The 16,636-nt window shown below is 40.8% G+C and overlaps 1 protein-coding gene and 1 pseudogene across 4 annotated transcripts; one reads left to right on the plus strand and one right to left on the minus strand.

Annotated features, from left to right (window-relative positions):
- Nucleotides 1–16,636, plus strand: part of LOC134076331 (zinc finger protein 850-like) — a 769,162-nt pseudogene that overhangs the window by 290,736 nt on the left and 461,790 nt on the right.
- On the minus strand, nt 549–9,619 carry LOC134095242 (zinc finger protein 92-like). Of its 4 annotated transcripts, XM_062548722.1 has the most exons (4): nt 9,138–9,619; nt 8,048–8,158; nt 7,610–7,702; nt 5,518–7,004 (listed from the first exon to the last, which is right to left on the minus strand). In XM_062548722.1, the coding sequence occupies exons 1-4, from the start codon at nt 9,424–9,426 to the stop codon at nt 6,391–6,393; spliced, it is 1,107 nt and encodes a 368-aa protein (XP_062404706.1). In that variant the 5' UTR covers nt 9,427–9,619; the 3' UTR covers nt 5,518–6,390. The 4 variants fall into 4 exon arrangements, with proteins under 4 accessions (XP_062404947.1, XP_062404706.1, XP_062404862.1 ...); XM_062548963.1 differs by lacking the exons at nt 5,518–7,004; nt 7,610–7,702; nt 8,048–8,158 and adding exons at nt 549–1,427; nt 2,507–2,813 and having other exon boundaries at nt 9,138–9,222; XM_062548878.1 differs by lacking the exon at nt 8,048–8,158.

The following is a 16,636-nucleotide window of genomic DNA, read 5'->3' on the forward strand; positions in this document are numbered from 1 at the left end:
ATTATTTTTCTCAAGAGAGCAATCAATCTGGTGAAGCTCATTCAAGTAGAGTCTCAAGTGAAAAAACAAACCCGTCACCTAGGAGATGACCACACAAAAATAAAAGTCTTTGAGGATCTTGATCAATTTCAACCAAAACAAAAAGAGAATGCAAAAGAAATAACTATAATTGTGTAAACTCAGCTTCTTGTTCTTGCTATTCATGAAATCTTTGCTTTATTTAGAATATTTATATTTATTTAGTAATTTTACTCAGACCAGTCTATATGGTATTAGCAACCAAACTTGGGTTACATCTATTTTATGTGGGTTGATGATTTTTAAGTAAATATACTACGTAGTCCATCATGTAGTGGCGCTTCACTGAAGCGGGATTACATAAGCGGCAAGCGTAACACAACGCTCAGACCTTGATGATGATGATGATGATGATGATTATTATTATTATTATTATTATCCAAGACATTCTATCTCATTTGACTATTGCATTACAGCAGTAATACTGTAGTTCTATTAATTGCGATTACTATTACAGTGATACTGTAGGCTAATACACGGTTAGTCATCGTTCTTGACACGAATGCCCCTTTGATGCTATCACAAATGCAGTCAAACAGAAAACAACACAAATAACAAAAACACATTTTAATGAGGAGAAAAACACACAGAAACATAAAAATGCTTTTTTCCCACACCGGATGCGTTTATGAGGCTTATCCGCTGCTGCTGCTCCTCTGGGTGTTAGAATGTGACGTTTGAGTTGGATTAAATTCAACAGAGTAGAAGAACGACAAGTCTCTTGCTCTCGCTCTTGCTCTCTCTTCGCTGTGAATTAGCATATGAGTTTTAAGAGTAGAAATTTGTAAAAAAGCTTTTCCACACCTCACATTTGTGTGGCTTCTGTTCGGTGTGAGTCAGCGTGTGGGTTTGAAGATGTGACATTTCTGGAAACGATTTTCCACACTGGAGGCATTCGTGCGGCGTCTCCCCAGCATGTGTCCGCATGTGGTTTTTAAGATGCGTCGATCTGGAGAATGACTTTTCACAGTGGCTACACTTATGAGCCTTCGCGCCAGTGTGTGTTAGCATGTGCGTGTTAAGATTTGACATTTGTGAAAAAGCTCTTCCACACTGGACACATTTATGGGGCTTCACTCCGGTATGAGTCAGGCCGTGACGTTTCAGTTGTGTGTATGTTCCAAACGGTTTCCCACAGTGAGTACAGATATGAGTTATTTTGCTGCGGGTGTCCTGCTGTTCTTTCACACTGACTGAGTGTGTTTGCTGGTGATTCTCAAGTTCTCTCAGGGCCGTGAAACTCTTCCTGCAGACTGTGCAGTGGTGCAGCCTTCCTCTGAGTTGCAGGTTGTGTTCATCATTCTGTCCATGGATCCTGTGCTGCGTTATGGTTTGGTCTTCTGATACACCTAGAACCAGAGTTACCAGAGAGACTTAGAATTAGAATGAAGAGTTACCATAGAGAAAGTATAAGTTATACTTAGAGACTTAAAATAGTGCTGCGTTATGGTTGGGTCTTCTGATACACCTGGAATAGTTACCATAGAGACTTAAAAGGTGAGGCAGGTGTTTAACATTCAGCAATTAAATGACCTGATATATATTCCAGAGATCAAATCATACATTCCAGCCTAATCGTAAAATGTAATGACAGAATGACCTTGCGGAAGCGTTCAGTGGTTTTCGTTTTAAGGTTGCAAACCTTAATCTGAATCTGAATCTGAACCTGAATCTGATTCACAATTAACAATCAAACACCCTACGTTCCTTCAAACAGACCCTCAAAACACAATACTTCGAACTTGCCTTTGTTAATGGACTATGCCAGTTTTTCCTTTTTTCATTGCCCACAAGGCAATAAAAAAGGTGCAGTGAAGGTCTTCTTCACTGCAGCTTGAGTATTCTCTTTCAGGACATCGTTTGGATAAAAAGAAATGGTCTACTAATTGAACAATCATCCATTAATTTATTTATTACACTCAACGGGTCGTATATTATCGATTAATAATTAATATCTGGGTCGTTCCACCTCAATTCAACAAATGCCTTCTGCTTGACCATCTCAGATTTGCTTCAAAGTTTTACCACCTAAAGAGTAACTATTTAAACTAACTTAGCCAAAAGATTAGCGTGGTATAGCCTACCTAATATATCCAGAGGAAAAACATTTTTGAACATAGGCTACCCCCTTTCTGATTTTTGGCACATTGCGCCCTCCTCTAAATTTGCAGCAAAGTTCAGATGTCATTATCTCAAAAAGTGTTCAAGCTAAAGACTTCACATTTTCTGTGAATAATGACTGCTACCTATATTCCACATACATTCGTAAGCTGTAGGTCAGGTGTCACAGTCAGTATCAACATTATTTTGGCTAAGTTAGTTTAAATAGTTACTCTTTAGGTGGTAAAAGTTTGAGGCAAATCTGAGACGGTCAAGCAGAAAGTTTCTCTAAAATCCGTTGAATTGACCCGTCTGACAAAATACTTACTTTCCAGAAGATAATCGCGCTCTTGCTCATCATCTTCAATCTTCACTTCAACCTCCGCTGTTGTCTGTTGTGTTTCATTGTAAGTAACGTTGAACTCGCCGTCTGTTTCAGTTTTACAAGTATGCTCTATAAAGGGCTTTTCTTCGTCTTCGTGAAATGCAATCATTTGTTCATACTCCTCCTCTTTTATATATTCTTCTTTTACTACCACTCTCTGCACCTCATGTGTTTCGGTAACGTTACCACCACCACCAGAGTTCAACTGCAGTCCGAGATCCATGCTCAAAGATCCCAGGTTTTCTTTAGCCTATACATCAGAACAGCACGAAATAGAGCATTTTTTTCAAACTCTGTCTTACTAATAGAGTGATAGAAACCCACTGATAGCCTACAATAAGTTGGGCTAAAATGTATTTTGGATTAACGTTCGTCCACAATTAGTCTAGGCACGACAAATCAGCCTCACCTCAAGTAGGCTAAATTCACTGCTCCGTACACTGAGCTGAGACGTCTACTTTTGTTTGTCTGATCAGACGTATAATAATGTTCACCCTTGCAAAACAAAGCAAGGCATTTTTGTATCAACAACACCGACAAAATACCGCAACTATCTTTTCCTTCTTCTGTTCCCTAAAGCGGTCATCATCCGTTCTTTTTTTGGTTCATTACCGCCACCATCTGGGCTGGAGTGTGGCTCAAGATGTCAAACCCCAGTGTCAGTAAAAAAAAAAAACCCAACTATTCAATAGTTTTTAACCGTTTCCTTCAGATAAAGGGCTTATCAGTGATGAGGGGAAGAGACTAAAATATAGATATTTGTTTGCAGCAAATGCATTGTTTCCTGACAGTTGATGCTGTTTATTGTCAGTTTATAACGTTTAGGCGAAGTAGGAGCGTTAGGAATGTCTGATTGGTACGGCTGGACCAATGATTTAAGTTGGTGGTGTTATGTTTAACCTGTTGAGGAGTGAATTATTTTCCAAGTTTCTTTTAGAATTCAGCGCAAACAATCTATAGTTTCAGTGTTCTGTATACAGTCTGTGAGGAATATCTCGGAGGGTAATTGTCTCATCATAATGCAGAACTCTCAGTTCACGGAACATTCTAATCACATATTTGTGACCGTACCCCTATACTAACAAATCACACTGATCAAATTCATGTGGAGGAAATTGTTTCTGTAAGGGATTTTACTATTTTGCATAGTAGGCCTATACATTTGTTAAAATCCCACAGTAGAGGGTAGTCACACAAAGAACGATAACTGGTCGCATTTATGAAGCTCCTCTCCAGTATGTGTGAGCACATGGCATTGAAGATAAGCCGCCATTGCAAATGCTCTTCCACATTGGACACATTTATGAGTCTCTGGTCTTGCTTAATACAAGTGTGCATTTGCTGGTGATTTTCAAGTTCTGTCAGGATGGTGAAGCTCTTCCTGCAGACGTTGCAGTGGTGCAGCCTTCAGGCCAGCGCCCACCAGACATTTACGCGGCGTGCCGCGACAAGGAAAAAAATGAGAACTCCATTGTTTTCAACGGAGCAAAGCCCACTAGAAACGTCTGCCGCGCAGCAGCCGCACAGAGATAGAAAACTATTCTAGAATCCTGCGCGTTAAGCCCAGACCGCCTAAAGGCCCGATCACATTACAGGCGGCATGCGCTATGAAACCCATTCATTTCAATGGGTTGAGAGCGCAAAAACGGGTCTGCCGCTGTGCTCAGCAAAGCGCAGCGCCGGTGGCATTTTGCCGCTTTGCCGCTGTTGCGTGTACCGCGGTCAAAGTTGAAATATGTTGAACTTTGACTGCGGCGCGCTGTAAGTGAATGGTCTTTTGCGCGGAGCCCAGCAGTAATCATAGAAATAGGAGCGGTAACAGCAACAAAAATCGTAGAACGTTATCTCAACCAAGAGCAACCTAGCGGTGGGCGCAGCGCATGCCGTCTATAATGTGATCGGGCCTAAACACCGCTGAACGGTGGGCGCCGGGCCTTCCTCTGAGTTGCAGGTTGGGCTCATCATCCTGTCCGTCGATCTTCTGTGCCATTATTACAGGTGGGTGTTGAGGCCAACGCCCACCAGAAGCGTACGCGGCGCGCTGCGCCGCGCCACGAAAAAAATAATAGAATTCCATTGTTTTCAATGGAGCAACGCCCACTGGAAACGTCTGCCGCGCAGCAGACATTTACACGGCGCGCCGCGACAAGGAAAAAAATGAGAACTCTATTGTTTTCAATGGAGCAAAGCCCACTAGAAATGTAGTCTAAAATCTGAAAATCTAAAATCTGAAAGAGCCACTCACTAAGTGACCCATTTAGTCTGACTTTTTTTCTAATTTGTAGTAAAACTACATAACATTTTTAAATGTTCTTTTTACTTATATGGAGCCAACACCATTGTTTTCAAGGTTCAAACTTCAGAAGTCTTAGCTCGATATATTTATAGTGTGTTTACCTTTGACCTTTGAAAATCGTTTTTTAAATAGTTGTGTTTACACTGAATTATAATAAAAAGTAATTTCATTACATCAACTTTACTCTCATACAATTATTGTGGAGGACCTCTAGAATATAACTATATGTGCCACTTTTGCATATGTTTTTTAGTTAGATGAAAATCTCAAGGTATAGCTGACTGCCTCAAAGTGCCTGAAAAGGCCCGGACCTCCAAGTGTTAATGTTGATGAATGAAGTTAACACTCCGAGGTCCAGGGGCCTTTCAGACACATGTGGTACAACATTCAAGAAGACATCAACAATAATAATATGAGAGTAAACTGAAATATATTTTTTTAAATACATTTTTAGTGTAAACACAACTAGACAAAAACCTATTTTCAGAGGTCTTCAGACCTTGTGAAAACACACTATAAATATGTCTGTCCAAAAACGTTTTAAGTTTTACTCCTATAAACATAAGTGTTGGCTACATCAAAGTAACAAGAGCATTCAAAATTGTTATGCAGTTTCACTACAAATTGGGAAAAAGTCAGACTAAATGAGGCCAGTGACTCTTTCAAATGCAAATTTGAATGGGCTTTATGAATGGCCAGCTTCAGGCAAGAGGACTAATAGGCTAACTGAAAAAAAAACCCATGCCAATCTCTTGGTATGGTGAAGGATATGTGATGATGTGGGGCTATTTTAATTTCAAAGACCAAGGGAAACTTACCAGGATGCATATTCTGGATCCATGAAATAGCTGGTCTTTAACAATAAAAAATATTCCTGCCTCTATGGGAATTTAACTTAGGGGTGCAAATACTTATGACCCTGTATCTTAAGGAAGAACATTTATTGATTTACAATACAATCTTCAGTCACAAAGAAAATTGGTGTTCTTAAAGGTTGGATTTTTACTCATATTTTTGTCGCCTCTAACTTCATCTCTGTTTGGATCCTAATGAATGAACTGGGCTAGCTAAGTGCTATCAAAGTTGCGCCGTGTGCCAGAGCCAGTGAGTGCACGCATTGAAACGTGAGAGGTATGGATCAACTCGTCTTATAGGGAATAACGTAGTTTAATATGAAAAAACGGTGAAGTGTTCCTTTAAGATCAATTTCCAAAACATGATTTCATATTCCTCTTTTTAGTCAACTTTAGCAAGGGGGCAAATACTTGCCATCTTGGATTTTTTAATTTTCATGAAATGTCATGTCTCCTTTTTGTTGTTTCTGTTTTTTTTTTTTTGGTTTGTTTCTTTAGTGACAGACATACACACCACAAGAACATGAACACACAAAAAGAACACACATTGTACCATAGTAAATAGTTAGGGAAATAGTAAATCAACAGTGTCAATCATTACTAATAAGTGGTGATGAGAATGATGACGGGAATGTGAATTTCTGCAGCAGGCCTTTTGCTGTAGATATAATGAATCCCTATCCATCCAGGTGACACTTCTTGTAGTGTTTCTTGGTGTGGTACCTCTCATTGCAGGGCACAACACAAACACCCACCCCACACTGCCTACATCTGTATTTTGTCTGACGGCGGCCTTTAGGGCGAGTCCGATCAGAGCAAACAACACAATCTGGGTGATCATCAGCCTTGTACAGAAAGTGGCGCTCAGTGAGTCTCTGCGGCAAGTCTTCCAATGAGGAAGACTTTCGGCCTTTGTTGCTCTCTTTCCAGGAGTAGCCCTCTTTTTTCAGACTCAAACCTAACGGAAAGGCTTTTCCACATCGGACACATTTATGCGGCTTCTTTCCACTGTGTACTAGCATATGGGCTTTAAGGCGCGATGGTCGTGAATACGATTTTCCACACTGTTCACAGTTGTGACAACTCTTTCTGCTATGTGTAAGCATGTGACGTCGAAGATATGAAGACGTTGTAAAGGTTATTCCACAGTTTTCGCATTTGTGATCTTTTTTGCCAGTGGTCTCCTTTCGAGTCGAGCTGAGAGTGTCCGTTTGCTGGTTGACTTGTAGGTTGAGTTCAGCATTCTGTCCACGGATCTTCTGTTGAGTTAAATGTGGGTGTTCTGACACACCTAGAAAAGTTACCATATGGATTTTAGAATGACAGACTTAAGTTCTATTCATGTAGCAATTCTTAAAGCGTAAGTTTGGCGGAAAATGAAAATAAAGCTATTTTCTGAATGAAAATACATCAACTAAGCCGTGGAGGAAGTAATTTTCGCTCATCACGCAGTACAGAGCTAGCACTGGCAGGACCTACAGCCCAAAATCGCAAACAGTGGGTTAGATTTTTAGATTTAAAAATCGCATTTTTAAACCACTAACATTGCTCAAAACAGCGGCAAACCTCGTCAGCAGCTTGCTCTAGGTGTCTACACATAAAACGAAGCACCAATCAGTCTGTAAACTTTGGAATAGTCTGTATACACGTGGAATCAATTTGAGACCGCAACCCCGTCTGAAGCACAGAAATGTCTCGCGAGTCATGCTGGATTTATGTGTTTCAAAGTTGAATAAAGAATTGCCCTGAATTGCCCCAAAAGGCCCTATAGTTCTTGCTCATAGTGGAAACCGTTTTTGGAACATCCACAGCACGGCAAGCGCTAACAACGGGTGATGTTTCTCTGGTTCCGCAATAGGACTGTGGATTGCGAGGTCGTTAATTGTTAACACTCACTTTCCAGAGGAGAGTCGTGCTCCTCCTCTTCCGTCTTCACTTCAGTCTCCACTCCTGTCTGTGTTCCGCTGGTTGTCTGTGTTCCACTGGAGCCTAGCGGAACAATAATGTCGTTTTTCATACTCGTTGGAAGTCATAATTATCATGATTAATTTATTAATTCGATTCATCGCACAGCCCTAGCATTGACAAGATATTCAGTGTCCGAGTGAACACACACACACAAAAGCAGAATATGAGAATAGATGCCGTTACACGAACACTCTACAGGAAATACACTGTGTGGTTGAAGAACCTGCTGTGGCAATGTAGACCATATAGTGTAGTGCTCATAGTGGAAAAGCTTTTTGCAACATCCACAGCACAGCAACCGCTAACAACACGTGACGTTTCTCAATAAGACTGTGGATTGCGAGGTTGTTAATTGTTAACACTCACTTTCCAGAGGATAGTCGTGCTCCTCCTCTTCTTTCTTCACTTCAGTCTCCACTGCCGTCTGTGTTCCGCTGGCTGTCTGTGTTCCACTGGTTGTCTGTGTTCCACTGGGGCCTGGGGGAACACCCAGCAACTTTTCCTTATTTTGCGCTGACGAGCAAATCGTGCTCAGTTTTTGAATGCTCACCTCCCTCTCCAACTCTCTCTCTTCCCTCCTCCTCCCTCTCTTCTCCACCTCCCTCTTCTCTCCTCTACCTCTCTACCTCTCCATCTCCTTCTCTTCCCTCCTCTACCACTTTCTCCTCCTACCCACCTCCCTCTGTTCTCTTCTCTACCTCCTCCTCTCCACCTCCCTCTCTTCTCTTCTCTTCTCTTCCTCCTCCTCCTCCTCTCCACCTCCCTCCCTCCCTCCTCCACCACTTTCTCCCCCTATCACACTTTAACTAGTACAGGGGTGGACGACCTGCTGCCCGAGGGCCACATGTTGCCCATTGGTTCCTCTCTAGTGGCTCCCTGTGTAATTATTTAATAGCATTTAAGCTCTTCTCCACCTCCCTCCTCCTCTCTTTGAGTTTGCATGTTATACAAAAGTGTGCGATATTAAATACATGTGAATGGATTTGACTTGACTTAAGCCTCATGGTGTCCCAACACTTACAGTTAGTGAAGATATACTGTATAGTGTAGGCTACGATACAGCATTACAGAGTATGACGACGAGTAGCCTTTGCCTCATAATAAAGATAGAGATCAATGTTCTTAAACTGATTTATTTTAAATGGTTCCGATATCTTTGCGGCCACAGACAGATTTATTTTCATTTCTGGTGTATATATAATATTTAAAAAAAAATCCCTTTGAGAGAAAATGGTTGCCACCCACCCCCTGAACTAGTTTGCAATATGACACTTCATTAGTAGCCTACTAGTATTAACAGATACAGTGGCCTAGAGCTATCTTATTCTTATGTTCGATTGCTGTTAGCTGCTTTGGATAACAAATGAATACATAGCCTAGCCTAGCCTACATGTACATCTACAATGCTTATAATACATGGGATTCGTGTCTGAAAGGGGCATCATGAAGGACTTACTTTCAAGCAGGTAATCGTACTCTTGCCCATCCAATTCTGTCTTCAAGTTAACCTCTTGCTCCTCTTCTTCTTCTTTCTTCTTCACATCAGTGTGTAGTGTTTCACCGTTTGTCACGTTAAACTCTGTGGTGTCGGTTTCAGATTTACAGTGTAACTCCGCAACATTGGGCTTTTCTTCTTCATCTTGACATGATATCATATGGTCATATTCCTCCTCTTTGATGTCTTCTTCTTTCACCAGCGGGTCGGTAACGTTACAGCCAGAGCTCAACTGTAGCCTCAAATCCATATTTCCCAACGGAGGTCTGCGAAAGGAAATCCCATTCAAAGTTCTCCAGCCTAAAGAACGACAAAGGCCTACCTCAAGCTCGTGCAGTGAGCTGTCATGTGTCGTGTGTCTAATAAACACGCCAATCACGTGTCATCAGCAGTATTTAAGTCGGGCCACCAACCAACATCTGCAAAATTTCGAACTGGATGTTTTTCCCTCTACTTCTTCTCTTTGCACGGTTGGCAAACTTATTTAGGCTGTGGTGCATTACTGCCACCTTCTGAATGGGGTCGGAACAACCCTCAACGTGACATTCACGGATCTGGTCTTGTAAAGATGAAAAAAAAAAAAAAAAAAAAGGTTGGTGCTTAGGTTCACAGTACAGTCAGACAGAGCATACAGTAAGATAGGCTAATACAGACAGCACAAATAGAACACACACAGCCAACATACAAGACACACATAGGCTACTACAACATTCAAATTGCTCAAATGACAGATGTCAGCTGGAGCCCTATTTACAGAAATATTTATATTTATATTTATAAACAAATAGTTGCGGGAACCGTTTGCATGAGAAGCCAATGTCATGCACATTTGGATTGTAGGAGATAGATAGATATAGATAGATAGATAGATAGATAGATAGCCTATAGATAGATAGATAGATTATAGATATAGATAGATAGATGGATAGATAGATAGATAGATAGATAGATAGATATAGCCTATAGATAGATAGATAGATGCCAGTTGCCAAAAGAGGAAAGAATATGTGGTCACTGCCAGACAGGGAAGGTTGAGACAGAGGAGCACTTTCTTCTTCACTGTGACAAATATAAAAACATAAGAGAGGCATCTTTCCCTAGTTTTAAAACATACTACCCAAAGTTCGAAACCATGGGTTCACATGATAAACTGCCTATCCTCTCAGGAGAGGGATATTCAGCCCCTCTAGCAGCAAGACACATTTCACACTGTCATAAGCTGAGAGACACTAGCATAACTTAATTATTTTATATCACATAGATACTTAGACTATATCCTTATTTTTACAGAGAATAGACATACTTATGGTATATTACTTGTATTCTTATGTGTATGTGTATATGTACATGCATGTGTACAGTGTATGTATTATTATTCTGTGCTAATGTTACACTATGATATATATGAGATAGATAGATAGATAGATAGATAGATAGATAGATAGATAGATAGATAGATAGATATAATAGTTAATTTATCCTGTGGGAAATTTTAGAATCTCAGAATTTTAGATAGACCTATACTACGTGCACCCCATAAACTCTAGAGTTGGCACCAAGGGTCTTTTCCACGTAGGCCGTGAATTACTTATAGCTCCAAAAGGCTTCCAGCTGGCTAGGCTACTATTTTAAAAACTAGCCTACATAACGTGACGGTTGAACAAACTAGGACGTTAGGAGTTGTAGGCCTATTGCATTAAAAAAAGCAAGCTGGTAAAATGGCCATGTATTATCATTGGAAGTCAGAGGTGTGCCGATATTTCTCCCGTCCAGGTGGTGGCAGTATGACAATGATACCGTCTCTGGGTTGGCTTGAAGGTAAAACAAGAAGAAGAAGATTTGTTTGCAGAGCACTTGGAGGGAAACTTCGAAATAGCCTTCGAAATGCTCCACTAAGATACAACCACTGAGACAATAGGCTTGTGTGCAATACTCGATTTTAGGTAGGTAGCCTACACGCACGGTTCTTAATGCGCCTTGAACATTTTGGGTAATCGTTGATGGTGTTAGGCTATCTAGGTTACATGGCAGACGTAGCCTACGCTGCAACAATGTTACCGTAACGTGATGGCAAAATAATTAATGAATGAAACAGAGATGTTGCAATGTTGCTTTGCGTCATTTTAGTATGCAGTCGAAAGATAGTGTTTTCGGTTGCATCTGCTAAGCAGTGACATCGCGATCCCTGCATTTTCTGATTGTAGTGTGTTTTGGTGCGTTCATGTGGTCTGAGAATGTTCCCGCCCCCAGGATGTTGTTTTTCTGACTGCAGCGTTTCATGTGATGCTTTGTCATCGGAATGTGTGAAAAACATGGACGGCACAACAAAAAATAAACAAGCGCTCTTTACTCTTTAACAAATGACTTAAAAGTATGCTGTAAAACACGTGTGAATGAAGAAGTAGCCCATGCAGCTTTCGAGTGACAAAACCCCGTAATTTTCACATTACAAATTAAGTTCACATCATTTATAAAGTAAAGTTATTGCGCTGTTTAATCCCTGCACTGTAGTAAAGTTAATGCACTGTTCAAGACACTTGCACTACCACTTTATTTGCACTACCACACACTCTACCATAGCACCCCTGCACACACTCTACCATAGCACCTCATCATGGACAATGGATCACATGATCAGTCCATACCAGACCTTAGTGGCCAGGCCTAATCAACTCACATCAAAGCCTTCGATATAACAAAGTTGCGACACTTCCATTGACTTCCGTGAACAAACAATGGCGGCACATCCGGTATGTCAGGGTCGTTGAAAGGAACTATTCCATTGAGAATGAATGAATATCTCAGGTGTTATAATAAGACTTTTCTACATGATTTATGGTCGTGTGCATAATAATGCATTTTCATTGAGTAATATATGTATGTGGACATGCAGTTTATAGTAATTTTCATCGAGTATTTACCGTACCGTAAATATTAATGCGATCGCTGCTGTCAATCCCGTAGTAAATCAGGGACCAAGGGAACTACTGAGGCTACCCACTAACCACGTGACCGCTCTAATCTGGCTTTAACATGGAAGTCAACGGCTGTCGCAACTTTGTTATATCGAAGGCTTTGACTCACATGTTCATGCACAGGTTGTATAGGCTACAGAATTATACCTAAATTGGCTTGCATCAGATTTATATGTAGCCCACTGGCATAACTATTTACTGTCACTGAACAGGTAACTAAATGTGGATGAGTTTCTAGTAGGACATGTCTTTAGATAAAAGAGTATACCTAGTAATCCCATAACGCTCTAGAATTCTTTTAACGCAAACTTCAAAAGTCACAGACCACTTGGAGGTGCAAACAATATCCTTGAGCCAGCTCCTTACTATGGGCGTCTCTCATCTTTTTATACACCCTCCCTTCCTTCCTTCCTTGGTCCTCATTCCCACTGATCTAGATAAAGAATTATGATAGTCTATCCAGTGTTAGTTATAGATCAGTGGGAACGAGCATGGAGGACCAATCGGGGCCTGTGTGATGCCAATAGACCTCTGAAGTTTGCCTACAAAAAGGATCCAAAGCTGCCATCTTTGCCCATATAAAGCATTTCCAATGTCAACATCCCCGCGAGAGTTTAACAGGTGCGATAATTGAAAAATGTTTTTCAATTATCCCATAGAAAAAATCTCAAGATACCGGATCTCCTTATTTGGGCAAAGATGGTGGCTTTTTTGTAGGCGAACTTCAGAGGTCTATGGCGTTGCAGCGTTTGCTTGCACCTCCAACAGCATGGCGCACACAGTTCAGTTACCTCCCCGAAACGCCATCAAACGCCCACAAATATCGTATGTTTGTGTGAAAGACTGACAAAAATGATCAAAGTCATAAGCTAGGTAAAAGCTTGAAATTAAAGGAACACTTCACCGTTTTTTCATATTGTGTAATGTTATTCCCCTCACTAAGACGAGTTGATGCATACCACCTGTTGGCTCTGGCCGTATGTTTGTGTGAAGGAATTGATGACCTGTTAGACCACCCCCCCCCCCCCCAACAGTACCAGCAACATCAGCTTCAACTAGAAATGTCCATCTCTGTGGAGGAGCTGCAAGAGTGGGCTTGCTCACCAGGGGGCAGTGATGTAAACGCCTGAACAGTCCCCCATTCATTTCAATGGGGAAACGCCTCTGGTGGAGCATGGCGGAACTACAAGGGTCTAAAAACGGGAATACCGGAAAAACAACAACCGGCAGCCATCCGACATTAACAAGCTACTTACACCGGATCGGGCCTGATTTTTTAGTGTTTTAACCGCGTCGATAGCTCAAACGCTCTAGGAGAAGAGGCGTTATGAAAAAACGGGCAGCAAAAAAGCTTTGCAGCAAGCCCACTAATGAGAATGGCCGGGTTTCCCAAAATCGTTAAGAAGCTCTTAAGTCCTAGGAACTTCTTAGGAGCGTTCTTAGAACATTCTTACAACGCTCCTAAGAAGTTCTTAGCACTTAAGAGCTTCTTAACAATTTTGGGAAACCCGGCCAATGTCTTGTAAGCCAGAATCCCCAAAACGCTTGCCAATATAATACACGACAAGGAAGCCATACAGGTGTGAAACTCACCCATTTTGATTGCCAGTACTTTCTTGTATGAGTCATTACTTCACCTGTATCTCTTGAGCTTTGGCATAGATGGCTTGATCAAAGACAAGAACTGTTTAGGCCCGAAACGCCCACAAATGCTCGTTATGTTTGTGTGAAAGACTGACGAAAATGATCAAAGTGATGAGCTACGTAAAAGCTTGAACTTAAAGTTGTGCACAAACGCTTCCTATGATGTGCGGTTGTGTCGTGCTGTGCATTTATTATTACCCCACCACAGGTGCAGATGGAGGAAAGTCAAGATTCCTAGAATGTGTCAAGTTAATGGCCGGGTTTCCCATATTCATTAAGAAGCTCTTAAGTGCTAAGAACTTCTTAGGAGCATTCTTAGAACGTTCTTAGAGTGCTCCTATGAAGTTCTTAGCACTTAAGAGCTTCTTAACGAATCTGGAAAACCCGGCCAGTGTGTGTGTATGTGTGGGGGTGTGGATTGGCTCTTTGGCTTGCACAGACTGACTGACGCATCTTTTTGTTCCCCCAAGGTGAAACGCGCAGCTGCAGCCGATCGGTGGCTGCAACGAGTCGGACGATGGACGAAAAGGACCCCGGGGACCGTCGTAACATCCCGGGAAACAAGATTACCGACCGCAATCATGATGATCATGCACAAGCAAACCTCGCAAATGCGCCCACGCACTGCGACGTTAAAACTGAAACAGACTTCACAGAGACGCCAATTATGCCGGACGTAGAAATTGTTACTGTGAAGAAAGAAGAAGAGGAGGAAGAGGTAGTCTGCACCTCGATGGAGATCGAAGTGACTTTGGAACAGGGGTCAGATCAGAGTGATGATGCCGAGGGAGGTAAGAAACCTCAGACTGATATGTGATATTACCCAATAGAGCTTGACAGTCCCGCCCACGGCCTTGTCCGGAAGTAAGAATCCAATAGAATTTCTCCATTGACAACAGGAGAATAAGCCATCACATCGTAACCGTCCATGGTAGACTTAACACCAGCTACGGTGTGACTAAGCGATTATACCTGCTCATATAGATGTCAAAAGTTAATGGGGCATCAACCTTGTTTTGAGAAATAAATGTTTTATTCACAATTTAACGAGAGACTACTACACTACCCAACACCCTAACGTGTAAAACTGGTGAAAGCAGAGCCTTTGATTGGTAGATCGCCATTGCCAAACAAACTGTCTCAACTTTTCCCGCGCCTATCGTCTCGCTGGAACTTCAAAACTTAAAATGGCTGCAGGGCTGTCAGAATCGATGTATGGTCTTCCGGAAAAGAACGGTTTTCTCATCTTGAAGGTTGCATTTACTCAATGGAAACGGTAGGAAGTAATCATCTTCTTTTCTCAGATTAATATGGAACCATGTTAAACTATCGTAAGGCTGCAAATGTTGGAAATGTGTGTACGTTTGCAAAGCATCACGGGATTTGAGTTCTTTAACTCGGAATTTAAGATATGTACACAGTCTTGTACCTTTGCCATTTTTTTCGTTGTTCTGATTTTTTTTGCTCGACATGATGTGTTGTATAGGTATGAGTCACGCCGTTGCTGTTTAGGCTAAGGCATGGTCTAAAACTCTTTACATACGGATTTATTGAAATATAGATTTCAATGAAGCCCATGAATAGGACTTCCTGCCTTCAATGATGTAAAATGATGATTTTTACATCATTGAAAGCAGGAAGTCCAACTTTGACTGACTGGTTTTCTTTTTTTTTTTTTTTTTTTTTTTTTTTTTTCATTTTTATTTTTCAAGTTTTTTCTTTTAAACAATTATACATAGCGCAACAGCACAGCCATGTACAAAAAAGCACAGTAAACATAATACAAATATAAGTATCCTCTATACCCACCCCCACCCCCACCCTCACCCTCCCCAATCCCCATGCATCCTCATCCTCATAACCTATCTGCACAAGTTTATTATTAAAGTAAAATTAACATACATCTTGCCAACCCTAATAAAAGAGAAAGAAAGACTGACTGGTTTTCTAAAGATACAAAACTTAATGCTAATCGGTGAAGTGTCCCTTTAATAGAACAACGTGGATTCTTGAAACCGAGCAGAATATAGTTCAGTCAAATTATAATATGGTCAATAGATTGTAGCTTTATTGATCCTTACATTCAGAGATTCAAATGGAATTTCATTAAAGCAATTTTGTCTCCATTTGCCTACCAGAGTTTGATGCTTGCATGAGGGAAACATCCCAAAACAATAGCACCCATATAATTGCTGTTGTTTTCAGAAGTATTTATCATGCAACCATGCAAAAGCAATTAGCTATTGTAATTATACTGTATCTTACATTACTAAAGCAGGTCTCTGATTTTTTCACTAAACTTTTTTTGAACAATGTTAGCGCTTTAAACATTGACTGCTTTGAAGTGAAAATACACTTAATACAGCATAATAATGATTGTAATAATGATCATCATAATGATGATTTGTTTGGGATATACAGTACGTACCAAAGACTTAAAATAAACCTAACTTGTCATTTTATTGATGACAGTTGGGATCTCGTCTCCTTCAATTTGACAACATTCCCAGTGTTTTCAAGGCTTCAAGGTTTTATTGAATGCTACCTCTGACTTAGAATGCATTACTTTGCACTTGTACAGAAGAAATTCATGTTTTATTTCATTCAGATATGTAAATCAGCATATAGCTATTAGTCAACTAGTGGGGAGATAATCGATACTCGAATCGAATCGAAATCGAATCAAATTGAAAAAATGAATTGTTAGATTAATCGATGCATCGAAAAAATTATCGATATTAATCGTTTAAAAAATAATCGTTTATCCCAGCCCTAGTTGTCACTAACCGTCAACACATACAAATGAAATGCACGATGAGCTAGGTTAACAGCACGTTGCTT

This window comes from Sardina pilchardus, chromosome 1 (genome assembly GCF_963854185.1).
Source record: "Sardina pilchardus chromosome 1, fSarPil1.1, whole genome shotgun sequence".
NCBI classification, from domain to species: Eukaryota; Metazoa; Chordata; class Actinopteri; order Clupeiformes; family Clupeidae; genus Sardina; species Sardina pilchardus.

Bases quoted from the DNA above. Each gene is read 5' to 3' on its own strand.
- LOC134095242 (XM_062548722.1), bottom strand. From the start codon at position 9,426: ATGGATTTGAGGCTACAGTTGAGCTCTGGCTGTAACGTTACCGACCCG. The intron at 8,159-9,137 runs GTAAGTCCTTCA...GTGTTCCCCCAG, and splicing joins GTACGATTACCTGCTTGAAA to GCCCCAGTGGAACACAGACA. The intron at 7,703-8,047 runs GTGAGTGTTAAC...TTGTTCCGCTAG, and splicing joins GCACGACTATCCTCTGGAAA to GCTCCAGTGGAACACAGACA.